This window comes from Panthera leo, chromosome B3 (genome assembly GCF_018350215.1).
Source record: "Panthera leo isolate Ple1 chromosome B3, P.leo_Ple1_pat1.1, whole genome shotgun sequence".
NCBI classification, from domain to species: Eukaryota; Metazoa; Chordata; class Mammalia; order Carnivora; family Felidae; genus Panthera; species Panthera leo.
The window spans coordinates 117,486,399-117,514,344 of NC_056684.1; the positions used below are offsets into that span (position 1 = coordinate 117,486,399).

General features: G+C 45.7%; 2 protein-coding genes and 1 pseudogene across 2 annotated transcripts in view; 2 read left to right on the top strand and 1 right to left on the bottom strand.

Annotated features, from left to right (window-relative positions):
* Positions 1–27,946, bottom strand: part of DPF3 (double PHD fingers 3) — a 248,662-nt gene that overhangs the window by 196,671 nt on the left and 24,045 nt on the right. The gene's annotated exons all lie outside the window — the stretch shown is intronic.
* Positions 4,081–4,882, top strand: LOC122222902 (annotated as a pseudogene).
* LOC122222901 (high mobility group protein B3-like) lies at positions 20,772–21,417 on the top strand. Its single transcript, XM_042943683.1, is given in 2 exon segments — positions 20,772–21,323; positions 21,325–21,417. Coding segments are annotated over 2 exon segments (606 nt in total). The 5' UTR covers positions 20,772–20,810.

A 27,946-nucleotide genomic window follows, 5' to 3' on the forward strand; every position in this document is an offset into this window, starting at 1 on the left:
TTTGCCAGGTGGAAAAGAGAGGGATGGGTCAGCAATTTGTGCTCAGAGAAGAATGAGCTGTCTGGCATTTCCAGACCACGGATGGGGTGAGGGGTGGTGAAGGGCAAAGGATGAGAAAGGAGACTGAAGAGGTTGGCTGGACCCAGACCATAGAGCCAAGAAAGCCTTGCCAAGGAGTTTGGACTTTATCCCGTGGGCAATGAGGAAACCACTGAAGGTTTCAAGCAGAGGCAGGTGACATGATCAGATTTATGTTTTGGCAAGATTATTCCAGCTTCTGGGTGAAGAATACACTGGAATAGGAAGAGGCTGGGCAGACTGTAGAGACAGTCCCTAAACAGAATCAACAGGACTGGGTTCCCCATTGAAGGTAGGAAGGAAAGGAGGTGTCAACCTTCAGGCTTGAGGGGCCCTCATCCAAGACAGGAATCCAATAAGAAAGCAAGAGGCAGAGAAATTAAGTGCCTTGTCTAAGGTCACATAAATTACTGGATAGTGGATTGAAGCCAGGAACTTAAAATTCTTTCCAGTAGAAACCCCTTGGTTTGCCATGTTAGTATCAACCTGTGATTAAACTTGGCCATCATTTGCCAGGCTCACTTTTTGTTCCCTGCTTTTTCACGCGTGGACACTTTTTGTCCTAGGAAGACCATAAACTCAACAGGTCAAACTGTCTTTTGACCTCTCATAGGGCCTGGCACATACTAGGCACTAAGTGGTCAATGAATGTTTGTTATTAAATCAAACCCCAGGAGCCCAAGGGCACCTTAAGCATTGTCTTACTTGTGACACAAGACACTTTCTTTCATCAATTCTTAACAAACAGTATTTTTAAAACACAATTCCTAGATCAAATAATTCCTAGATGTCTGGATTTCACAGTCCAGGAAATTTGTTACAACAAAAATTAGAGGGATCAACACGGTCTTGCCAATTTTTTTTTTATTTTGCCAAATAAGGACAATCAAAATCCCAACTGCCATCTATTAACTGCCATCTACTACTTTGTTTCTTAAAAAACATTTCATACGTATCCAAAAAGTCAGAACAATATAAGATTAAGGCTAATCCTTCAAATTAAATCAGAGTTCCTCACCCTTAGCACCATGGACACTTTAGGCCAATAAATCTTTGCTATGGGGATGAAGGGAGAAGAATGGGGGGGGCTGTCCTGTGCACCTTGGGGCATTTAGCAGCATCTCTGGCTGCTATTCACAACATACCAGTAGCCCCTCCCAAGTTGTGACAACCAAACAATGCCAAATACCCCCAGGGGCAAAATCATCTCAGTTGAGAACCACTGAATTAAATAAAGCCTTACTAAAAATGTAGTTCTATTGTCCTTACCTTTTAAACCAGTGAAAACTTTAGCACAGACAGGCATCCGTCCATAAACCAAAGGCACAGAGGCTAAGAGGGTGGGATTTGAAATCACACTTGAATTCAAATCCCAATTATTCCTCCTTCCTGTTGTCGTTGTCGCCTGACCTTGACCAAGTGATTGCTCTAAACCTCCCTTTCCTCTCCTGCAGCATCTACCTTGTCAGAGTGGTTGGCAGGATTGGATGGAATAGGTACAACCCACTTAGCAACATGCCTGGCACATGATGGTCGGGAGAGGAAGGATGACCATTAATAATATTATTTCTAACACTTCTAAACACATACCACATTAACAATGGCTACCCAGATTTAAGACTGTCTGGATAAATGGACCCACACATAACACAGTAGGTCTTCAACAAACATTTATTGAATGAATAAATGAACCCTAAATCACCCTGTTCCCACCAGCTCCTGTCTTCAACCCTGTCACATCTAAGTCCTTTTCTCCTTTACCAGAACTTTCCCCAATTGTACCCATGGGGATTAAATACACAAAAGAAAGTCTGGCCAGTCCAGGACCTCTGCCTGGGGCTCTATGGCAGTGGGGGGGGGGGGGGGGGGAACGAAGCGTGGGAGGAATTGGGGTGGGGGGGCTTTGTGGAATCCTCTAGCAAGAGCAATATCAATCCACCACCCAACTACCTGCACTTGGAACAGCTCTTACCCCACCAATGAAAACACAGCCTTGTTGAGACCCACCACTAACACCACCCATGTCATCACATCTTCAGGTGGCTGCTATCCTCCCTAGATATTTAACCTGGAGGTAGGCCAAGGACAGAAAAAGGAGATGGCCATATCCTTGAACAAAAGTAGCTATAAAAGGGCGTGGGAAGCAAGGCAAATGACAAATTAAACAAACAGACAACCTCAAAGGAAAGGAGGTGGAGAGGCTCCAACAAAAGGGTCAGAGTTCCTGCTGCTTCCTGCATCCCCACCAAGCCCACCTCCCACCTCAGCAGGCAGACAGAGCACTGGTGGCTCTTACAAGGGGAGAAACACTCCTCATTATAAACCAGACATGCTCCTGGCTGAAGCCCAGCCAGCAATAAATTCTGGAGTTCATCTCATAAGCACAGTATCTTTGTCAATTTCCCGAAGGACTGAATTTTTCTGACCATCACAGGGGCATAGGACGTGAGCATGGGGCAGGGTGGGGACTTAAAAAAAGCAGGTGATCCAAGCTCTCATTCTATAGATGGGGAAACTGAGGCTCACAGTGAGAAGGGAACTTGCTCAAGACCATCCACGGGGGCCCCACTCAGTGGCAGCGCTGAGCCAAGAGTTCAAGGCTTCAGTTGTAGCACTGAGCTTTGCCAGAAGCTCAGAAACATCCCCAGAAGAGGATGGTGTATTATGAACCGAATCTCATTCTTCCTGAAAAAATAAATGATCACATTCGCAGCTTCACATGAGGAGAGGATTAACAAGTTCTCAGAAGGGGCCATTGATCTATGGCTTCTCCATCCATTTGGAAACTGAGAGAGAATAAATGAGTTCCACAGGAGGATCCAGCAACTAACTTCTCTACCCCAGCAAGCATCATTGGTCTTCTTCAGACTATCTGATACTACAACCAAAATACAAAGAGGATAGTAAAGACCATTTGGGGGAAATGTGCAAATGGTGACTCCGAGTAAAGAGTACAGGGGTGTTCACTGTACCATTCTTGCAACGTTTCGGAAGACTTGAAATTTTTCTAAGTAAAAATTTGAGGGAGAGTGAGAAAGCACTAAAGAATAATCTAAACTAAATTAAATTGTTGTTAAAAATTCGGAAAGGAACCAGAAGGGACCAGAAAGGGATTCAGAAGGAATCATTCCTTCAGTTTCACTCAGTTTCTTTATCTGAGGACTAACACCCTCAGGGAAAAAAAAAAAAAAAAAAGACATTGCAGAAGTTAGAGATGTAGGGTTCCAAACAAATATGTGATGCTCGTGTTCATAGTAGCCAGTAGCTATGGCAACCTTGGAATCCAATCTGATTTCAAATATTTTGTCCCATTAGCTCCCAAAATACACATATACTTGTCACATCATGTATCCTGGTGTTCTTGATTCAGAAAGTAACAAAAGTAACAACAGGCTATGGATGGGACAAATGTCAGAATCTTTCCCCCAAAATCCATCACCTTTGCCGTACAGGTGGCTCATAAAATCAATTAAATGCAGTTTAATTTCCATTCAGTTTGGAAATCCTTTCATATAAATAAATTATTGAATCAAAATCCACATCCAAACCACAGTCAGCCATGTTCTCTATCTACAGTAGTATTTAATTGGCACCATATTGGATCCATAATCTAGCCCTGAAAATCTATCCTTGGCCACATAGATAAAATTCATGCCAGTGGGACGCCTGGGTGGCTCAGTTGGTTAACCATCCGACTCCTGATTTCTGCTCAGGTCATGATCTTACAGTTCGTGAGATCAAGCCCCACGTCGGGTTCCTGACTGGCTGGTAGCACAGAGTCTGCTTGGGATTCTCTCCCTCCTCTCTCTCTGCCCCTCCCCCTGCTGCTCATGCTCTCTCTCTTTCTCTCTCAAAAATAAATAAATAAACATAAAAAAAAATGTCATGCCAGTAGCATGGCAGTCAAAACTTGGAGATTTGAGGTAACACAGACCATTCAAGAAACCTGAAAGAATTCCTATGGCTAAAATAAGAGAGGAGGGGAGATTCCTGGGGATAGAAACGGAGATGGAGGCCCAGAGCGCAGGGGCCAAGAACGGCTTCACCCAAGTCATCCATGAGGTGGCTGGCGGGCAAAGAAACCAGGCTGAGCAGCTGTCCGAGTGGGGGGAGGGCAGGGACATGGCCCACAGGGACACAGAGGAGGCCCGGCCCACAAAGAGGCCCATTTTCCCACCCCTCCCCACGGATGGATTCCTGAGTGGAAAAGAAGAAAACAAGGAAAATTCTGGTCCCAGCTAACAGATACACGCCATTGAAAGAAAACTGGATGAAGATATTTACTCCTATTGTAGAATGTTTGGCACTTCAGATGCGCTTTAACTTAAAATCGAGGAATGTAGAGATCAGGACTTGTAAAGAAACCAAAGATGTTAGTGCTCTGACAAAAGCAGCTGGTTTTGTGAAAGCCTTTATTCTTGGGTTTCAGGTAGAGGATGCACTTGCCCTCATTAGGTTGGATGACCTCTTCCTAGAGTCCTTTGAAATCACAGATGTGAAGCCCTAAAGGGGGCTCTAGGGAGACCACCTGTCAAGAGCGATAGGAAGAACTGCTGGTAAAGGAGGAAAAACCAAATTCACCATAGAGAATGCGACACGGACATGGATGGTTTTGGCTGTAAGTTCACATCCTTGGCTCTTTCCAAAACATGAAGATGGCAAGAACCGCCATTTGCAACGTCATCCTGGGAAATCCTCCCTCAAAGGTTTATGGCAATATCCGGGCTGTGGCTAGCAGAGCAGCAGATCGTTTCTGATTTCAAATCAAGAGACTTTTTATCTTGTCTTTGGAATCTAGAGAAAAAGCCTTCCCCCCCCCCAACCTGTGGTCACAAGAAACCATGTGAAGAGTATTCCAGTCACTTTAAGGTTCCATCACTTCTGTTCTCAGCCAGAAGCATAAACAGAAAGGAAAGGTTTGGTAAAAGTCACACACAGCGACTTTGAGGATAATTTCCATATCTGAATGTGGCACACTATACTTACACATTAACTATGATTTATCACTTCATTTTAAATAAAAGATTTGCATAGTTTATAACTCTTATGGGAGGGAAACTTCTGGTGTAAACAGTCCTGTATGAATTTATCAACTTATTTATAAATTTGTAACTTCTTATAAATTTATAAACATTTCTTGTCTATGGAGTATAATTAAAACAATCATCCCACAAAAATAAATAAATAGATAGATAAAATAATTAATTAATTAAAATAAAATAAGAAATGAGGGGAGAATGAGCAGGGGAATATGAAGTTGGGAAGACAAGTAGAGATCAGACCCAAGAGGGTCTGAACGCTCGACAAAAGAGGAGGAAGTTTATCCTTCAGGCAATAAGGAACCACTTTAAGATGGGAGGAATATAACTGGATCATTCCAGCAGAGGATGGATAGATGGAAGTAATTCAAAACTAGGGAGTCTAGTTGGAATGACAAAGACCTGACCTAAGGCAGTCAGTAGGGAATGGAGAATGGAGGACAAGTTAGAGAGAGCTGCTAAAGACAGCCAAGGCACAGGACTTGACAGGAAGAGGGCAGATGTGCCCTAGAGAGAGAAGAAGCAGTCCAAGACAACCTCCAGCTTTTTTGACCTGGTAAATGATGCTGCCAGTCATCCAGACGGGGAACCCAGGAGAAGAGAAATGTAGTAGGTTTTGAACACGCTGAAGTTCCACCTGGATAGGCAGGTGTGGAGCTCCAGAGAGAAGTCCAAACTGGATATACGCATTTGAGAGTAATCATCACATATATGGTGGTGGATGCCATGGGTGTGGATGAGGTCAACTGGGAAGAAATTGACAAGTAAGAATTGGTTCAAGAACAGAAACTCTGGGGGAGAAAGCTGCTAAGGGCAGGTAAGGAAGAGGAGTCCTCCCCAAGAACACTGAGGAGTGGCCTAAAAGGCAGAGACCCCAGCCTGCTTTTAAGTGATCCATTCTACCCCTCCATCTCCACAGGTTGGTCACACCATGCTAGCGTAGAGGAAGTAACAATAACGACCAGCTAGCGTAGAGGAAGTAACAATAACATATTAAAACAAACTCTCTTCTCAAAAACAAAAAAGACAAACAAGTCAATTAAAACACAGGCAAAGGATGTGAGTAGACATTTCTCCAAACAAAATACACAAGTGGTCAAAAAACACATGAAAAGATGCTCAGCGTCATTAGCCATTAGAGAAATGCAAATCGAAACCACGGTGAGACACCACATCACACCCACCAGCATGGCTAGAATCAGAAAAACAGATAATCACAAGTGTCAGCAAAGAAGTGGAGAAACTGGCCCCGCGCACGTTGCTGGTAAGAATGTAAAATGTGCAGCCACTGTGGAAAACAGTGGTAGTTCCTCCAAAAATTAAAGATACAGCTGTCATATGACCCAGCAGTTTCAATCCTAGGTGTATCGTCAAAAAAACTGAAAACATATGTTCACACAAAGACTTGTATTTGAATGTGCATGTTAGCATTACTCGTAATAGCGAAAAAGTGGAAATAACCCAAATGTCTATCAACTGATGGGTAGATAAATAAAATGTAGTATACCACATAATGGAATAGTATTCTGCCACTTAAAAAAAAAAATGCAGTCTTGATATATGCTACTATGTGGTTGGACACTGAAAACATGGTAAGTTGAAGAATCCAGACACGAAAGTCCACATATATTGTCTAATTTCATTTATAGGACATAATCAACATAGGGAAATCCATAGAGATTGAAGGAAGACTTGTGAATGCCAGGGGCTGGGGAGGGGGGGAAAGGAGTGAGAAGTGACTACGTAATGAGTGCAAAATCTCTTTCTGGGGTGACGAAAACGTTCTGGAATTAGGTAGTAGTGATGATTGCACCACACTGCAGGTTTACTAAAACCATTGACTCGTATGCTCTAAAACTAAAAATCAGTGAATTGTACACAGTTGAAATGGTGAACTTTACATTACATGAATCTTAGCTCAATAAAAAAAATTAAGTAAGTTCACTTTACAAAATTACCCATAGCCAAGAACAGCTGGGTAAGCAATTTCTCCAGCTTGCCCAGATATTCTACATAAAGAAAAGAAAATTCCAGATATTCTAACCAAAGAAGCCAAAGGGCGTGCTTCCCAAGAGACTCTTAAATATCTTTAAAAGTCCAATTTAAATTATATGTATGTGTGTGTGTGTGTGTGTGTGTGTGTGTGTGTATAATATCCATAGGTTGGGGATGAGTTGCTCTGCTGAAGAGCAGAGATGGTTCGTTCAGCTCATGATAGCTATCCATGCCTCGGTAGGGTTGCCTCACCCACTTTTAAGATTTCTAAATGTCAGGGTGACAGGGACACAACCAGGCAACCATGATTTGACCTACAGAGAAACCACAACCACGCATGACCTGTTATAGTTATCCAACAATGACAGGAAAGGAGAAATGATTTCTGGACCCAGAGTACCCCAAAGCCCCAGAACAGCAGTCTCCCAGCTCATGCCCCTTATTCAACTCTTTGACACCTACAACCCTTGCACTGTGTTCAAGATGACCTCCCGAGACAACATTCCAAGCTGTCCCAGGGTGTCAGCGCTCACCGTGTAGGTAGCTGCTTTATCCACACGGTGCCTCAGGAGGTTACTCTGAATCGCTTTGGGCTTTGGACACAAGTGACTTTGAAATTATCACAATTTATATGGTTTACACCCAGCTCAACACCATCTGCGGCAGAAGTCAAGGCCTGAAGAAGCAAGTAAGGGACAGGAGATGGACCGTGTGTGCGTTTATCAGAGTAGCTCCACGCCTGTGGGCAGGAGAACCCGAGGAGGAAGCTCCAGGGTTCCATAAAATTTTCCTGAGGATAATTTCATCTCTCTCCTTTCTCCACTGACACGCATCCCTCTCTTTTTGTTCCCCTTCTCCAGCCAAATTCCAAGGGCCACCGTAGATAACAAGGTAACAGAATGCAAATGCTTCAAGGGGGCACACCCCTACTCCAGAGAGACTGTCAGAGCGGGGAGGCAGATCTGGAGTGAACAGCAAAACCTCGGGACTGCTCTAGCCATTGGATAAGCAACCCCTCCTCCACGCCTCCCTGCTCCTGCCTCTCCAATGGGAAAAGGAACACAATGAAACTAGGCTTTCCCTTGGGGTTCTGACCACCTTGTGTGGAGATTATGATTACCCTGCCGTTGCTATGCCTACCGTGATGTCATTCCTTTATCATTCCATTTGCGTGGATTTTTTTCCCCCTTTTCTCCAAAGGATACCCTACTCTCCAGTGCCTGGGAGCCCACTGGGAGCCCAACTCCAGTCCTCATGCTATCTAGACTCAGGGAAACCACTCTGTCTGGGGACCTCAGGCAACGCCACATAGTCCTGATGGGAAAAAAAAGCTGGGAGCAACTTCCAGGATGCGGGTTAGTCTATCCCTATACTTTACGCAGAAGGAAGCAGGGCACAGTATTTTGCCTTCTCCACTCAAAACTGCAAACAGGAGAGGGACATATGGTTAGGTCCTATCAGCTGTATTTAATTTGTCAGAAGAAAATCACTTCTTAAGTAAAATAAATGCAAAGAAGAATAAGGATAGAGGAAAAGGTGCACGAATCCCACACTACATCATGCACAGAGGAAAGCAAAGGAAGGGAGAAAATTATTTCCTCAATAGTTACATCTCACACCGTCCAGCCATGTATCTCCAGGAGCTCTATGTCAACGGAAAGCATTCCTCTGGGTTCCGACTGTGCACCAGGCTCCGTGCTGGGTACTGGAGGCCCAGTCCCAGCCTTTAAGAAATAGTAACAAGATCACTGTTCACAATCACGACATCTACACAGGCTCATTCAAAAGGATTTTGCTCCACTAAATAGAGGAAAACTGTGGCTCTGAAAGACCAGACTATTTGTCCTTGGCCATGAGGCTCAGTCTACAACTTGTGGGCAGAGAGTGAAAGTGCGGGCATGGGCAGGCCTTGCCCCAAATCCTCAGGTGAAGGCAACAGCCTGCTGCCTGCTTCCTCCTCATTCTGTCTTCCCCTCCCAGGCCCTGCGGGGCTTCCGCAGACAGGGAAGGAAGGCAGAGGGCGGTGGCTCCAGTTCCAGATGCTGCAACCGCACCAGGGGAATGGCAGCCACCTGCCTCAGACAGTGGGCAGGAGGGCCCAGGGAAGGCCTTCCCTGCGGCCTGCTCACCCTCTGCGGCCAAGTTCACCTTTATGTCATGGCCCTGCTCCTGGAAGTCACAGACGTCACTGTGAAGACACAGCACCCTGTAGAAAACAGCGGTCCTGCTGCACTAGAAATATCCAGACTTGTTCCATAAAAATGGCAATGACTATTGGTATCAGCAGCGCCGTGGTCTGCAGCCAAAACCCAACACACAGAACTGGTGTTGTCTTTCTAAATCTACAACGTGCTTCTGATCGTTTAACCAAATATATGGTGTATCATCTATTCGTTTAATCAGAAGCAAGAGAAAAATCCGATCCCCATTTTGTGAATGAGGAAACCAAGGCCAAGAAAAGAGAAGGGGGTCACAGGTGACATCCATTGGCAGAGATGAGATTTTTATCTTAAATACTCATTTGGGGGCACCTTGGCAACAGCACAAGCCCTCGGCGCTTTGGGTGGAAGTCACACTACCGGGCCGCCAAACCAGCCACAACTGTTAGTTTTTTTGTGTTTAGTGGGGCCAGGGGGGTGGATGGCAAGGAGAGGCGGGAGAGAGATCCCCACGAAAGCCCAAGTCTTTGCTCCCCAACTGGCCGCTGAGACTGTTCAGGGACCAGATGTCAGAAGTGGTGAAACTATCCTCCTTTTTAACAAGTCAGTCTGCCTTTCACCTGTCCTGAGGTAGGTGTCCACATGCCCTACTTTTCCATGCAGCCCTGCTCCCTTGGGAACAGAGGCCCAAACAGGCTGCTCTCCCTCACCCAGGTTATGAAGCCTTGCCATCCAAAACCAGGCCAACGGGAACGCACAGGAAACATTCACTAGACCGTGGCTTGGTTGGTTTTAACAGCAAAAGCTACATTTTAGGACCCACCCCTGTGAGAGAGGACCTCACAGAAATCTCAGAGTGGATCAAAGCAGGCCAGCCTGATCACCCCCACTAAACCCCAAGCTGCAAGGGAATCTGAAAAGCAAAAGTTCTGGAATCAGATCTGGGTTTAAACCTCAGCAACACCCACTCACGATGCGGCCTTCAGCTGCCTGCCCCTCAGGTTTCTTCATCTTGAAATGGGGATGAAAATACCTAACTTCAAGAAAGTATGAAAATGCCAGTACATTCTAAGCACATCAAGACGGTAGCCATGATTACCGATTTACCAAAGGCAGCAGTGTGTCTGTGCTCAGACACCCACACATGTTCCTGGATCCTCTTCTGACCAACGTCCTTCACTTTCAACACAACTGGCCTCGGGGTAAAGCCTTCAGCCACAGAACTGAGCTCCGGCCCTTGCCAAGCTAACTGACCCATATAGGGTTCACAGCCCTGTTCTTACTAGAACAACTCTTTTGTTTGACTTGTAAATTTCTGCATGTACTTTTTATGCATTTGTATACATATACATGCATAGATAATGTATTCAAATGGCATTTTATCACATGTCATTTTGCTATACGTTGTTCTCCCACATCAGCACCCCCCATCCTCAGCCCGCTTTCCCCGGGTAGCCCATGTTAACATTTTAGTGTGTCCTTCTACATTTTTCCCCAGACTCATGTAATTTCACACACACACACACACACACACACACACACACACACACACACTCATAGTGGGTTGAGGGGGGGTGGTTATTGTTTGTTTAAAAAAATAGAATTATAGATCATATATATTCTTCTCCCTTTTATTTATTCTGCCATACTTTATCAAAATCTTTTAATGGTTCTGTAATGATCCAAGATGTGAAGGTACCATAGCTACTGGGCCATTTCCCTACTGACATAGGCACTCATTGAGTTTCAATTCTTGGCTGCTACTAACAAGCCAGCAATGGATTCCTTGTACATCCGTCCTCACCAAAACCACTTTCTTTTTTTAAATTGTTTGTTCATGTTTATTTATTTTTGAGAGAGAGAGATAGAAACAGAGTGTGAGCGGTGAGGGCTAGAGAGAGAGGGAGACACAGAATCCAAAGCAGGCTCCAGACTCCAAGCTGTCAGCACAGAGCTTGATGTGGGGCTCAAACTCATGAACCGTGAGATCATGACAAAAAACCAAAATCAGATGCTTAACCCACTGAGCCACTCAGGTGCCCCTCGAAGACCACTTTCTAACCAGACAAAATACCAAGCTCCAGGATGTGAAAGTCACCCATCAAAAGGACCTCATGATGAGCTCCCATTGTAGCCACTCATCCTTAAAACTCCTCTTTGCAAAGACCCCCTGCTTCTAGAAGGGCAAATCCCAGGCAAGGAACTGGCCTCCAACCACCAGTTCTTCCAGGATTCTACAGTGTCAGTCAACTCTGCAGGTCTTAATTTTCCCACCTGTAAAATAAAATAATAACAGCCTGGTGCTGCGGGATCTGAGAGCACTTTTGTGAGTGATTTTTATGAGGAAGCGGTGTGTGAAGTAATATTTTTGGTGTTATTCTATGGGATGTTGTTTCTAGCTTGTTTGGGGGGTCACAGAAGGGAGGGCAAGCCAAAACGAACAGATTTGATTAAATTCCCGCTAAGAGTCAGGGGTGCCTGGGTGGCTCAGTTGGTTGAGCATCCGACTTCGGCTCAGGTCATGATCTCACCATTCATGGGTTCAAGCCCTACGTCAGGCTCTGTGCTGACAGCTCAGAGCCTGGAGCCTGCTTCGAATTCTGTGTCTCCTTCTCTCTCTCTGCCCCTCCCCTGCTCATGCTCTGTCTCTCTCTGTCTCAAAAGTAAATATAAACATTTTAAAAAATTTTTGAATTCCCACTAAGATTCAGAGGTCCCTATTTATAAGGTTTCGGGGGCTGGACGGGAAGGCCTCCTGTCCCTCTGCATTGCTGAAGCACCTTGCACCATGGCTGTTTACAAACAGAAGTCAGAGCTAGACCAAGGGACTTTTGACTCTCTATTTGCCCAGCTTTGTTGAATTCCAAAGAAGGGCAATTATAATTGAAGTTATGGGAGGAACGACCCAGCGAGCAAATTTTGGGAAATCAGTAATCTCACTGATGTTTGATATTCACTCAAAACTTCCCTAAACTCTACATCTCATTCAATAAAGGGTGTGAGGAGTATTGGGAGGGTAGGAGATGATTCTTTTTTGCAAAGGATGTGGCAATTAGTATTTCCTGTTCTTGAAAATAAAGCAGACATTTTGGGGGGTGGGAGAGGAATCCTAAACCTTCCATTTCAGGTAGTACTACTCAGGTAGCATTTCAAGAGGCTCCCCAAAAGAGGCAGTTCCAGCAACTCAAGTGAATTTGCCCAGTGACCACACGGTCCACACGCATGAGAGGGGAGAAATACAGGAATGGCAAAATGACAGAATGAGCACAGTGTTATTCTGCCTTAAAACCCAAATCAGATGTGAATATGGAACCATTTTCTTCATCAAAATCAAGCAGATGATTGGCACCCCTTCCCCGGAAGAGCGTGTGGCAGCATTTACTGAATACACACCCACCCTCTGACCTGGAGATCCCACCGGCAGGTGTGTGCACTTCAGGCCCCCAAAAGACATGTGCCAGCATATTCCTCACTGTGAAATTCGTAGAAGTCTCCAACTAGGAACTGCCATGTGTCCCTCAAGAGTAGAACAGGCATGGGGCGCCTGGGTGGCTCAGTCGGCAATGTGTCCGACTTCGACTCAGGTCATGATCTCGCGATCACAGTTCACGGGTTCAAGCCCCACGTCAGGCTCTGTGCTGACAGCTCAGAGCCTGGAGCCTGCTTCAGATTCTGTGTATCCTTCTCTCTCTGCCCCTCCCCCGCTCATGCTCTGTCTCTCTCTGTCTCAAAAATAAATAAACGTTTAAAAAATGTTTTAAAAAAGGGTAGAAGAGGCAAAGAAATGGTCTATTTACCTGAAGGACTACACAGCACTAAGAACAAACAGCCTAATACTACAGTCAACACTATGGATGAATCTCACAGTGTTGAAGGGGGAAATCCAGACGCAGAAGCGGACATACCCTTGGCGGGGTTGGGTAAGGGGTGAGGTAGTAACTGGAAGGGGCACAGCTGGGCTTCTGTCCTGTTGTTTCTTAATCTGGGTGTTGAGGACCCAAAGAAATTCAACTTGTTGAAATGTATTCGGCTGAACGCACCGTGCCCCTTTCTCTGCATATGCTACACTTCAATATTTAAAACTTTAAAAAAATCAGTCAATGAGCAAAACTTAAAGGTGATTATGAATAAAGTAATCAGGCAGACAAGGCTCCTGGAGCCAGATCGTATCTGGCGTGTATCGTTCCCAGGAGCTCTCCTGTCGATGCAAAAACCAGACAGATTAGCTGAGTGTGCAAGACGGGCATTCTGTGAGAGGAGATGAAAGGCGAACGGAGAACCTGGCACTTTCTTTGGAAAAGAGCAGTTTCACCAAATCTAGACGTGCAGCCTCCACTCAGGTTATTAATCCAATGCGCTGTTACAGATGGACCCACATTTGCTTCAAAAATACTCAGGGTCGGGGCGCCTGGGTGGCTCAGTCGGTTAAGCGGCCGACTTCGGCTCAGGTCATGATCTCACGGTCCGTGAGTTCGAGCCCCGCGTCGGGCTCTGTGCTGACAGCTCAGAGCCTGGAGCCTGTTTCGGATTCTGTGTCTCCCTCTCTCTGACCCTCCCCCGTTCATGCTCTGTCTCTCTCTGTCTCAAAAATAAATAAACATTTAAAAAAAATATATATATAAAAAAAAAAAAAAAAAAAAAAAAAAAAATACTCAGGGTTTTGGTTTTCGCTTTTCTGCCCTTAAAAAAAAAAAAAAGTTTGGAATGAGGGAAAAGGCCTAGTTATTTTATATGGAAATCGAATCTATTTTCACAGAGACTAGAGTGAAAATCCCATCAATGGGAAGGAAGCAGAAGCTAGAGACGGAAAGAGATGCTCTATAAAGCTCTAGTACCACAGGCAAACTTGGGTCTCTTCTCAGCTCAATAACAATATTTGTAACAATGGCTAACATTTAAGCAGGTTTATATAGGCTAGGCATTGCTAGAAGTGCTCACATGTATTAATTCATTCAGTCCCCATCTGTGAGGTAGGGGTTTATGTAATTCCCAACTTACAGACTGAGACTGAGGCCCAGAGAGGTTAAGAAACTTGCCAAAAGTCACACAGCTAGTAAGTGACAGAAGTAGGTAGTCTATCGAAAGTCGGTGTTCTTAACCATTATACCCTATTGCTTCCTAATAAGCACTTATTAAGCCCCTACTGTGCACTGTGCCGAGCAAGAGAGATACTGAGATACAGAAAACACTAGTCCGAGGGTTATGGAGTTAGTCCAGGCAGTGACAAGGATCACACAGGCATCTAGCCATCTAATTTCACAATGAAAAGTTGGAAAACTGTCTCCAAACACCTGGATATTTAGTTTTCAAGGACTCCAAAAGCAGTGTCCTTTTTCTCACTGATACTATGCTACCCATTAGAGTAAGTTGTAAGAATACACATTCCTTGATGCCCCACCCACCCCTGAGTCATGAGACTCAATAAAGCTCTCATCAAGTTAAGAGGCAAAGACGACCTGTAAGCACATTTGTTTATTTTTCCTGAACTGCCCTCTTGTGTAAAAAGGGTTGTTCACCCCTGATCTAGCAGGCATACATACAGGGCCTCTCAGAGGAAGAGAGACTCCCCCCCCCCCCCCTCCAGGTACCCAGGTGATTAAAAAATGAAGAGATTCGGGGCACCTCGGTGGCTCAGTTGGTTGGGTGTCCAACTTCGGCTCGGGTCATGATCTCACGGTTCGTGGGTTCCAGCCCCACGTTGGGGTCTGTGCTGAGAGCTCAGAGCCTGGAGCCTGCTTCAGATTCTGTGTCTCTCTCTCTCTCTCTGCCCCCTCTCTGATCGTGCTCTGTCTCTCTGTCCCTCTCAAAACTCAAAAATAAATAAACATTTAAAAAACAAAATGAAGAGGGGCGCCTGGGTGGCTCAGTTAAGCATCTGACTTCGGCTCAGGTCACGATCTCACAGTCCGTGAGTTCGAGCCCCGCGTGGGGTTCTGTGCTGACAGCTCAGAGCCTGGAGCCTGCTTCGGATTCTGTGTCTCCCTCTCTCTCTGCCCCTCCACTGCTCATGCTCTCTCTCTGTCTCAAAAATAAATTAATTAAAAAAAAAAACATTTAAAAATAAATAAATAAATAAATAAATAAATAAATAAATAAATAAGAAGAAATTCAAGGCAGGACTACAACATGTATGGCACATTTTAAACGTGCACACTTCACGAATTCACACTTTTCCCGCACATGCACACACAAACCCAAATACGATGTAAAATTACTATGATCTCGAAAGAATTGCAGGATTTACTATTCTTAATATGAATTCGTAGTGCCCGGATGCCATGGATGGTATGATCTAGGCACAGAAGATGTGATCCCTTGTGACGTACATCCTGGTGACTACGCATATAATCTCATGCAGAGACGACATCACAGTTTCAGCTGAGGCCTCCAGAACTACAGACCCCAGTTTAATCAGCTCTCACTATCGTCCCCACCTTATTAACAAGCTTTCCTTAAGGAAAGAAGAATAAAAGATCGATCCCAGTGGTAAGAAGAGTGAAGGCCCAGTTGGGAACTGATGAGAGAGAAGACAGGAGGTTCACAGAGCTGGAGAAAATGTGAGTGAAGACCCCAGGACATGGCCACCTACAGAGCCAGGCTAGCCAGCTGTAGGATCTCCATGACACCAAGAAGTCAAGACCAAGAGGTCAGCTAAGGTTACGAGAGCCAGGCAGGAGGAATATGACCACCTGCCTCCTTACCCGTGAGGCTAGCTCCTACCCAGGACCTTAGATGCCCCACTCACAGTGCTGGCCCACCTCTGCCAGCTTCTCCACAAGCACAGGTGGGGTCCTAAGCACTTAGGAGTCTTCCAACATGTACTCCCTTCTCTAGGTCCACCCCATTTCCTGGGAGTCAATTAGATGCTTTTAGGGAGTCAAAAATGGTGCCCATTGTGAGATGCTACTTTCTACCAGAGTAGTGTGTGGTCTGATTCCAAAAGCTGGGGATGAAAAGAGTATGAAAGCTCCTCGGACCTCTGAAAATGAGACAGTGCTGAAAACCAGTGGAAACCCATTCTCCAATATCTGTTTATTTTTCTGCTAAAATCTACCCACCGTGTGAGTTGCCAAGGCAAGTTACGTGTCTTGTTCTGAAGCTAGGAAGGTTCTCTCTCCACATGACACCTGCAGGAGATGGAAAACAATACCCTCTGCATATCATAGAACACCAGCTCCCAGTAAGAGGACACCCCAGCTCCTGCCAGTGCAGTACCCAGGCGGGGGTGGCTTTTCCACTTTTCTTTAGACAGGCCACCAGGGTCCTCTTCAAGGGCAAAGGACTCCCCAGCCCCTGTGAGGCCTCACTGCACACTGTTTATTTATCTATAATTTATTTAGAATTTCTACAGCTTTTTACCTGGAGACACACCCAACAAGAAGGGGTCTTACTCTTCCCACAGAGGTCTGTAGACCATGTACTAAATGCACTTGCTCTCACTCAAGCTATAGAAAGCTGACCTTGAAATATCCTATCTAAGGTCATCTCTTAGGTCCAGCCCAGGCCAACGCAAACTGATTCTATTTTTTCAAAACACCAGCCCATTCAGATAGCCTTGTCTGTCTTCATTAACATTCTCAGTGACGAGAAGGGCCAAGGGTTCAAGGGCCAAGGGTTCAAGGCCCAACGTTGCATCTAGAGGCCTGTAGGAAGCTATAAAACTGAGAGATATAGCCAGTCCACGAGCTATCCTTGAGTCACTGACCTCCTTGACACATTCTCACTCCCTGGCAGTAATAGCTTAACACTTCCAGAGCATTGACTCTGGCTCAGACTATATCCTAAAAGCATCACATGGGTTGACTTATTTCATTCTTATACCAACCCTGGGGTACGTGGAAGGCAGCTATGCTCACCACTATACCACCAATGCTGTGCAACGCTGTGATAACTGATAGAACTGGGATTTTAAACCAGAAGTGTGAGTTCAAATCCCAAACTCCAATGAGAGCCACAACACAGTTCTCGACTCAAGGATTACAGCTGGTGCTATTGAAATGAGCATTCACTTAACTGTTATGAGCGTTCATTTGTCTCCCTATCTCCCTGAATCATACATTACTAACTTCCCTCCAGTATTCATTCTCCCTTCTGCCTTCTTCTAATAACCTCCAGTTCCAAGTTTTGCCTAAGCACATGGCCGTCTGCTCCAGACTACATTTCCCAGCATCCCTTGCAGCCATATGACCAAGCTCCGACCAATGGGTTGTGAGTGGAAGCTCCTTAACTGCAAGCTGCTGGCCTTGGATTTCATCACCTCCTACTACCACATCCTGAAACACAGACTTAGAGATGCGAAACAGTAAAGAACCAGGGTCCGTGAATGATTTCATGTACCTACTTTGCCAGTTTGGTGTGCTTGCCCTAGGGTTTACATAAGACAGAAATAAACCTCTGTCTTATTTAGCCATTCTCTTTGGAGATCTGTGTTACAGTAGCATACTCTCTATGTTAGATTCAGTACCTTAAGGCCCAACTCATCTTATTCTACTCAACACCCCCAAAACCCTTTCTTAGCACTAGGAACATAGTGGTTACTCAACAAATATTTGTTACATGAGTGAAAACACCGTTATGTAAACCAGGTGATACTGGGCCCAAACAGACTTAGCTAAGCTCTGGAGATGACCCTTATCCAGGTAGGTACGATATCTCCTGCTTTTCTGCCAAGTAGGAGCTCAGGCCAGAGAGTCTGTGTTTAGGGAAGCATTTGCAGTAGGGGAGGAGCGAACTTTTACTGCATCTGTTGTCGACTCTCTGCTGAGATGAGGGATTTTGTGCTTAACCACAAGTTAGCTGGGGTCACTGCTTGTCTCATAATAATAATGAGCTCAATTTGAGCACTTACTTTGTGCCAGGTCCCATACTAAGCACTTCACACACATTAAGGCATTTGTTTGCATTTAATCCTCCTGACAACCCGACAAGGTAGGAACTATTATTGTTCCCAAATGAGGAAACCAGGCGCAAAAAGAAGTTCACTAACTTGGGGCCACGTGGCTAACAAATGACAAAGGTCAACTTCAAACTCAAGTTGTAGGAGACCTAAACTTATTCTCTCCTCACCCATCATGCTACTCTGCCTCTTCATGTATGACAGGCTTATATTCCCAGCTATGGTTCCAAGTTTGGAAGGCTGGACTGAGGATCGTGCTTTTCTGAATAGATGCGCAACGCACAAAGCGTCCAGTGTGGCTGTGACACTTTTCCCCTGGGCGTGGCTGGTGAGGAGCTGCACACACCACCCCCACCCCCCACCCCACGCCAGCACGGAGCAGAAGGCAAACAGTCTGAGCCCCCTGGTCCACCGAGCTCCTTCTTGCTCTCTCCTGGGCTGTCCTCACTGCCTCTTGACCTCCACACCCTGCCGCCCCTACCACTGCCACCCACAGCTTATGCCCTTTCCCTCAACCACCTCACCTGGACTGGCCCTCCCACCTGCTTCCATGCACAAGTCTCGCCTGGCCTTGCAACAGTCCTCACTGAAGCCAGCAGGTGCAGATCTGCCTACCCAGCCCGGTAATGGTGTGGTCCAAGCTTCACTTCTCACCTCCACCCCAACTCTGTCCTCACTTTCATTCTTCACCTACAACAGTTCCCTCCTCCTCATACCACAAGCTCAGCAAAGTAGAGTCAGTAGTCAAGTAGGGAGGCACCGAGCAGGCTCCATCCCAGAGGTTGCAAACCTAGGACCTACGGGCCAAATATGGCCCCCGAGTATGCTTTGTTTGGCTGCACTCTGCTTTTTGAAAATTGAATTCATTACATCAAAAGTTGTTAGGGTTCACATAAAAAATTCAGATTTAGAGCCTCTCTTAAAAAGTGAGGCGTCTTGGCGACACTGGAATCACCTTCCCATGTGACAAATAGCTGGGGCTGAATTTGGACATCCGCTGGATGGGCTCACCACCAACTTCTTCACTCCTTATTCTACGTTTCCCATCCAGACATCCCTTCACTCACTCACACAGCAGGCCTGGCCCCTATAGGCACTTGATTTGGCCTGTTGTGGTGTCTCCATTCGGCTGATGAGCGCACTGAGAAAGGGGGAAGAGAAATTATTCTTCCAGGTCTTGAAATTATTCTTCCAGGTTGAGTGCACCCACAAATCTATGGCTGGCTCTCATCAGACAATACCGACCAAGCTCCCGGGTGCCCCAGGCCCTGTCCAGGGCATCACAGGCGTTCAAATTTAGGCCCCTTGTCCCTGCTTTTGCCTAGTCACCACACTCTTCCACACTGCTGCTCCAAACACATAGGTATGCCAGAGAAAGGCACTTTCTTTTTTCTAAATTTTTTTAAGTTTTATTTATTTTGAAAGACAGCATACAAGCAGGGGAGAGGCAGAGAGAGAGAGAGAGAGAGAGAGAGAGAGAGAGAGAGGGAGAGAGAGGGAGAGAGAGAGAGAGAGAGAGAGAGAGAGAGAGAGAGAGAATTTCAAACAGGCTCCACATTGTCAGCACAGAATCCAACACAGGGCTCAATCTCACAAACTATGAGATCATGACCTGAGCCAAAACCAAGAGTCAGACACTTAACTGAGCCACCCAGGCACCTCAGCACTTTCTTTTTTCAACACACACAAGCATCTCTTGCACTGTGTGCCATGATCATCTGATTCTTCTCCTCTCACGAAGACTAACTTCTCTCAAATCTGTCATGTGGATTATACACCCTGAACCTGCCAAGAGGTGACCTTTCTTTGAGTAATCCCGTCTGGGCCTGAATCCTGGTGATGAGTGTGTGCATAGGTGTGTACATGTCTGTGCTCAGCGTATGCTTCTGGACTAACACTCCATCCCCTCACTAATTTCCCAGACAGGTCAGAAGTCAGCATGTGCCCCAGTCGGTGAACCAGACAGCGTCTGTTCTGTTCCACTGCCCCATCAAAGGGGACAGCAGCGGCTGGTGCTTGCCTTGATGGGGTGAAGGGTCAGGGTTGCCAGATCTTCGATTTTGCAAGAAGCCAGAAATATTATTTAAAACAGGCAAGCAGTGGTTTCTATTAAAAAGACCAGTGCTTAAAACAAGCCCCCAAGAGCCTGAGACACTTTATGGGGATCAGGTGCTAGAGGGGAATGACAGGAAATGAAGGCTCCCCTTGAAATGCCCCATTGGAAGAGTCAGCAGCAGGTCCTCAATCCCCTGCCATGTCCTGACGCCCATCTGAGGACACAGAAGAGGACCCAAGTGTGCTTGGCTGGCTTTGCCCTCCAGCCTCATCCTCCTTGATAAGACAACTAAGGTGTCTTTGACTTACGTTGTTTGAATTCCCTGTTTGTTCTGGGCTTAAAACAAACCTTCCTTCTTCCTTTTTCTCAACCACCTTCTCCCTAGAACCCTCAGGTTCTTAACTCACACTGCATTTCTAGATCCTTCCAATAAGGAGGTTGCAGCTTCCCATTTCTTTGATTAAACAACTTCAACAAAGAATTCACGGATAAAGCGGCTCTCATGGAGGCAGCTAAGGCGAGGCTGGAGAGCGCAGAGCCATGCATCGTGCCTTGCACTGCCCAGACTAGCAAACAATACAGTCAGGATGGCTAAAGGTGATCCCAAGAAACCAAAGGGCAAGATGTCTGCTTATGCCATCTTTGTGTAGACGTGCAGAGAGGAACATAAGAAGAAAAACCCAGAGGCCCCTGTCAATTTTGCAGAATTTTCCAAGAAGTGCTCTGAGAGGTGGAAGACAATGTCTGAGAAAGAGAAATCTAAATTTGATGAAATGGCAAAGGCAGATAAAGTGCGCTATGATCGGGAAATGAAGGATTATGGACCAGCTAAGGGAGGCAAGATGAAGAAGGACCCTAACGCCCCCAAAAGGCCACCGTCTGGATTCTTCCTGTCCAGTTCAGAATTCCGCCCCAAGATCAAATCTACAAACCCTGGTATCTCCGTTGGAGATGTGGCGAAGAAGCTGGATGAGATGTGGGATAACTTAAGTGACAGTGAAAAGCGGCCTTACGACAACAAGGCGGTGGAGCTAAAGGAGAAGTACGAGAAGGATGTCGTCGACCGTAAGTCTAAAGGAAAGTTTGGTGGTGCAAAAGCGTCCTGCAAAAGTTGCCCGGAAAAAGGTGGAAGAGGAAGATGAAGAAAATGAGGAGGAAGGGGAGGAGGAGGAGGAGGAGGAAGAGGAGGAATAAAAAAAAAAAAGAACTGTTTATCTGTCTCCTTAGAGTAGGGAGCACTGTCATTGGCACCTCTCTTATTTGAGGCGGGTCTGTTGCCCTCGTTAAGTTTAATTACACAGCTGGGTCATGGTCATATTGTAGTCTCTTCAAAGTGCTCTAGAAATTGTCAGTGGTTTACATGAAGCGGCCATGGGGGTCCGGAGCACCCTGAAACGTATCAGAGTTGTACGTATGTCCAAACATTTTTATTTTATAATTTTTTTTTAATTTTTTTTAACATTTATTTATTTTTGAGACAGAGAGAGACAGAGCATGAACAGGGGAGGGGCAGAGAGAGAGGGAGACACAGAATCTGAAACAGGCTCCGGGCTCTGAGCTGTCAGCACAGAGTCCAACACAGGGCTCGAACCCACGAACTGTGAGATCATGACCTGAGCCGAAGTAGGACGCTTAACCGACTGAGCCACCCAGGTGCCCCTCTCCAAACATTTTTAAAATGAGAAGGCTCTCGTGTTCTCCGCACTCTGTGCACTTTGCTGCTGGTGTGACAAGGCTTTTAGGGATGTTTCTGCCATTTTCCCCTTTGAATTTGTAAGGTGGTGTTAACTCTATGGTTATGGGCTAGAAATCCTGAGTTCTCAACTGTACATATCTATAGTTTGTAAAAAAAAAAAAAAAAAAAAAAAGGACAAAACCACTGAGACACAGTCTTCATGCTCCTTGCTTGGCGTGAGGCTGTGGGGGAAGATGCCTTCTGGAGGGGCTGTAGCTCAGGGCGTGCACTGTGAAGCTGGGCCTGTGGACACTGCAGTGGGCATCTGTTTAGCTTCAGGTTGTCTTGTTTCTGTATATAGTGACCTAGCGTTCTGCTGCCATTCTTAGCTGTGGAAAAGGGGCAGCGGTGGGGGGAGACAGTCAGCTGACATGAGAAGTGTTTGCATCTTTTTTGGTTAAGTGCGGTAGTTTTAACCTGTTTGCTTTGAAACAAACTGTAGAGCTCTTCACGGTCAGCAAAGCAAAGAGCCACTGCATCGATGAAAGTTCAAAGAACCTGCTATACTAAACACAATTTGCAACGTTCTGTTATTTTTCTGTATGTTTAGAATGCTGAAATGTTTTTGAAGTTAAATAAACAGTATTACATTTAAAAAAAAAAAAAAAGAATTCACAGATATGAAAGTGCTTATCATGAAGCAGGTAACATCCTTTTCCTCCCCAAATCACACACAATTACCATATAAATGGCCTGGCAAAGGGACTTCCTTGAGAGGTGGCAGATTCTAACTACTCTTACACTTACAAAGCTTTTAAAAAAAGAGAGAGGTGCCTGGGTGGCTCAGTCGGTTAAGCGGCCGACCTCGGCTCAGGTCATGATCTCACGGTCCGTGAGTTCGAGCCCCGCGTCGGGCTCTGTGCTGACAGCTCGGAGCCTGGAGCCTGTTTCAGATTCTGTGTCTCCGTCTCTCTGACCCTCCCCCGTTCATGCTCTGTCTCTCTCTGTCTCAAAAATAAATAAACGTTAAAAAAAAATTTAATAAAATAAAATTAAATAAATAAAAATTAAAAAGAGAGAAAGAGAAAAGAACAATTTCCAAATGAGAAAATGTCACAGACAGCCACAAACTGACTTCCCAAGGGATGCAAATACCCTTTCTCCAAGCAAAAAACATGCAATGTACAAAATGTCCACGTGAGGGTCTGTGCCTCCTATGTGGGCAGTCACCCTTCTACTGAGGGAGATGAGGAGCCCAAGGATATGCCCCAGAAAGGCGGCCAATGAGAGGCCTGCTCGTGCTGCGTCTGGATTGGCCAGGCCTGGCACCAGCTGGAACTGGGACCAGCTTTGAGGACAGCAGAGACTTGATAGGATTCTCTCTTCAAAGCATAGAGCAAACATCAATTAATCCTCAAAAGACGCTTTCAAGGAGAACATTATCCCTTTTGAGGATGTGGAAGCTAAGAGGTGCGGCAGGTAGTTGAAGGGAGGGCAGAGGAGAAAACAGAGCACTGGGCTCCGAGCCCCAGATCCGGTTCTCCAGAGAGAGTCAAGTTGCGGGAGAAGAATGGGCCCACAGAACTGGGGCAAAGGAGGCGACAGAGAAGCTGCTTTGGAGGGTGCCCCTCAAGGCTCCTGCTGCTTCATCCCAGAACAGGCTGCAAAGTGAAACACAGCCAGAGTCCTATGTGCGCACCAGTCCGGGGAACCAGAGAACGAGTTCAGATTATGGGACCTTCTTCAGCCTAATGACCACCAAGTCTGTGGGAGGAGGAAAAACCGAAATCGGAATCCAATTTGCCGTACTGAGCCTGTTTCGGTAACCCCACCCTCCCCCCTTCCTGACAGGGGGAGGGGAGTATGTATAAACACAGGGGATGCCCCGCCTGGCTGGTCTTTCCATCTCAAGAGAACCCATCCAGACCTTCCTGCACCTCACGCTCTTAAGGATCACCGCCAGTCGCTGTGCCTGGCAATAAACGTCACACATTCTCACGTTACACATTTATTCGACCTTTAACCTGTTGCTCTGAGATACCTGGAGAAATTGTATGCCACTGATCAAATGTTATTAAAAAAACACCCCACAATCTCTTCTCCACATGCAGTCAGTGTTACTACCTTACACGCTGATTCCCATTGTCGGCTGGCACTTTGTTAAAAATTTAGATTAACTTTCTTTGCCACACACTACATACTGTTTGCCTAAAGAAAGCCCAGGCCATGTGCAAATTATAGGCTGATTAGAGATATTTAAATGTTTGTAGGAAGGATTTTCCTAAAGGGTCTGAATGAGTTTTCTCTCAATTTACCATTTAGTCAAAGAAATAAAGGAAATTACCCTACAACTGAATTTTTCTTTCTTAATTCAACTACCTACCTAACACCCACTCTAGCATAGCCACGCATGTATGTGTGTGTGTATATATATATATATATATATATATATATATATATATATATCTTCAAAACCATAGAAAATATCTGGAAGTGATTAATCACTAAATTCTACTCCTGAGACCATTATTACACTATATGTTAACTAACTTGGATTTAAATAAAATTAGGGGCACCTGGGTGGCTCAGTCGGTTAAGCATCTGACTTTGGCTCAGGTCATGATCTTGCAGTCCGTGATTTCAAGCCCCATGTCGGGCTCTGTGTTGACAGCCCAGAGCCTGGAGCCTGCTTTGGATTCTGTGTCTCCCTCTCTCTCTCTGCTCCTCCCCTGCTCATGCTCTCTCTCTCTCTCTCAAAAATAAATTTAAAAATTTTTTTTTAATTTTGATAAAGAAAGAAAGAAAAATTTTAAAAAAGGAAAATATCTGGAAGGATATGCCAAAAAAAAACAAAAACAAAACAAAACAAAAAACAAAACAAAACAAAAACAACCATGCCCTTAACAGTAGGGAGCAAAATGGGCAATCAGAGAAGAAGTCTTTTTTGTTGTTGTTGTTCTTTTTTGTTGTGTTTTATGCACTTCTTCTATGCATTTTTTTTACAACCAGCATGTGACTTTTTAAATGTTTAAAATTATAAAATGAAAAAGTTACCTTCAGATCCTTTATTTTTCCCCAAGTGTGGCATTTTGTCCCGACGCCTATGCAAAGTAAGTCGGTAGATTTTGGAAACATCTTGTTGTCTTTTAGCAAAAAATTACAAACTCTCATCGTAATATTGTCAACACTCAGGTCATTTCATCCAGAATGCACCACGCTGAGAAAGGACAATTCCTTGCAACCCACTTGGCAGAGGAGTCTGAAGCCGCATCAGGCAAAACTAAGTCAGAAACAGAGCTTCAAGACCAGGAGAATGATTCAGGCTTCTTGACCTGACTGGCTTAAGCAAAGCCTGAGAAATGCCACTGAAAGGCTGCCATTCTGCACTAGTGCGACCCGGCTCCCAGCCAATAGGCTGGAGTCCCTCCAATTATTAAGATCATCTTCTTCTCTTAAAGAATGGGCTTTTCCAGTGACACCAACCGCTTCCATCATTGAAGTGTTTATCTAGAGAATATTTCAGTTGGAAGCCTGAGAAACAGAGAATTTGAGGTTACTCAAAGAGCCCTCACCAGTTGCAAAGTAATTAGCAAAGAAGTGGGGGAAAAGAAAAACAGCGTTGGAGTGATGAGGCCAATAGGAATATCCGATTCGTTTACAGGATTTTTCACTGACACCTGCTTTTTGCATGAATAAAATTAGATACAGTTGCTCTCAGCAAATCAGTGATCGGGGATCCGAAATGCAGGAAAATACACGTTCTGGGTCTTTTGGACTCCGGGTATTTGGCAGAGACAGGCAGCGGGATCTAATTGTCCATATTCCATCCTGACCCGGAAATGAAAGCTCCCAGTCACAGAAGTTCTGTAGCTAATCAGTTACCAGTCACACTTCACTCCTCACTGTCTTTAAAGTCACCAGGGGGAACCCCAATTTGCAACACACCAAGATGCATTCCTTTTGGGGCACAGATGTCCTTCCAATTCCACTATTGCCCTCTCCATCCTGACACTGACGTAGAAACGAAGGGAAGCAGGCTAAGAAAACCCTCCCCTTTGATATTAGTAAGAATTGTGCAGTCCCCGGATGATCAGAGCCCAGGCTCCACAGGACTTGAAAGAACGATGGAGACTTTGATATGGAATATAAAAAAGTAATGGGCAGGAGAGGCAGGCGGACCAAACTGGGAGGCCCAAGGCCCAGCTTCTGCCAGCTCCAGCTCTGACTTCCCCAGTGACGATGGCTCTGATTTATTAAGCAAAGATGATAGATACTTACCTCTCTACCTTTTTATCTGAGATGAATGAGATAAATTTCAAATGGTTTATTTGCCATGACCTAATAATAATAATAATAATAATACAAATGAGGGAAGTAGGAACTGAGCCCACCCTCTGCCTTCTTTCTAAAGAGATTTCACACGTGGCATCTCATCATTACCCCTGGTGAGATAATGGGTCACTATTATTATTATTAGCCCCATTTTATAGAAAAAGCAACTGAGGCACAGACTGGTGACCTGACCAGGGCAGCATGCTTTGTAGAAGCATTGCCCTGTTCAACACACTGAAATGCATTCCAGTGATTCTGGTCTGTGAAGACCTCTCTAGGTTGTGCCTACAAGACTTGGCCACCTGGGAGACACAACACTCAGGCCTCCTCCATAACAGCCACGAACCTTCTCCTTAGGCTCACCCTGCTTCTACACAGCTTAGTTTGCAGGGAGACTTTTAACTAAGACATTCTCAGAGTCCTGCTGGGCAAGGCACAGTAGGGGGTGGGGAGGGGAGGCAATGGACTCTATATAACCCATGTGTAAATGTGGTCCAAAGCAAACACCCACAACCCTTGGTCCCTAGGCGAGGAGAAAAGATAGCACCAAGGAGTGAACCAAGACACCAACAGCTGCTGTTGGGGGGGGTGGGGGGGGCTTCCTACCTCAGGAATTTTTAATGGTTTAAGGCATGAACTATTAGCAGGAGCCCCAAATCACCAGCACCCAGGTGTAAATTCTATTCTTAGGGAATGTCAGGAGTCTTATGTTCCAGGGTCTAGATCACCCACTGCTACTAAAGAGCAGAGTGAATTGGAAGGAAAGACAGAAGATAGTAACGCGTGGCTTTTATGGCCTGGCCTATTCTTTGGGGCTTCACATAGCTCATCTCAATGTGACGGCCTCGGGCACGGCATGACTCCTCTTAACTTTCTCCACCTATGGCACAGGGAGAGGATGTCTAGGGCTCCTTCCATCCCAGATACATCCTCAGTTACCCCCACAGCCCAGTTCCATTACTCCAATTCTCTTCTGCAGGTATCACAGGATGCTGCTGGTGTTCTCCAGCTCCATGAAACCCTCTCCCCGGACTCCCCCTCTCTGGGGCAGGAGAGCATCTTTCCATCTTCTCTTATCACTCCTGTTACAGCCAGCAGGATGGACAGATACACACACACACACACACACACACACACACACACACTTCCCAGAACATCCTCAATTTACTCAGGGATCCATGAGGCAACTTTGGGGGAGCCAAGAGGGGTGAGGAAGGAGGGGAAAAAGGAGGCTCACGGTGGTAGACTTGCACTTCCAGTCTGCTTTGTGAAGGCCCCCAAGCTTTGAGGGGCGCTGGGGAGGGAAGCTACAGCTGAGGAATGCGGGGGGACCGGGCAGACCCATGTGGAGCTTGGATCCCACTCCATAGGAGATAATGTTTTCGAAAGAGCACACGTTTGACCAGGGAAGAAGAGACTAAGCCCAGGCTTAAGAGCATATCTGTTTTCTCCCCACCTGCCCCCCTTTTCCCAGCCTCGACTTGGAGCAAATGGTTAAGCCAACCCGAACCCAGAAGTGTGAATAATACATGGAGCCAGCTCGCAAGCCGCCCACACAGGAGGGCATGTCGGGCTGCACAGATGGCCCTCTCACGTGCACAGGCCATAGCTATGCTGTGGGGGGCTGAGATTCCGGGCCAGCCTTTATGCTCCTCACTAACCACGTAAGAGAAAGTGGGGCTCCCCAAGAGAGCCATGAAATGTGGGGTGAGGACT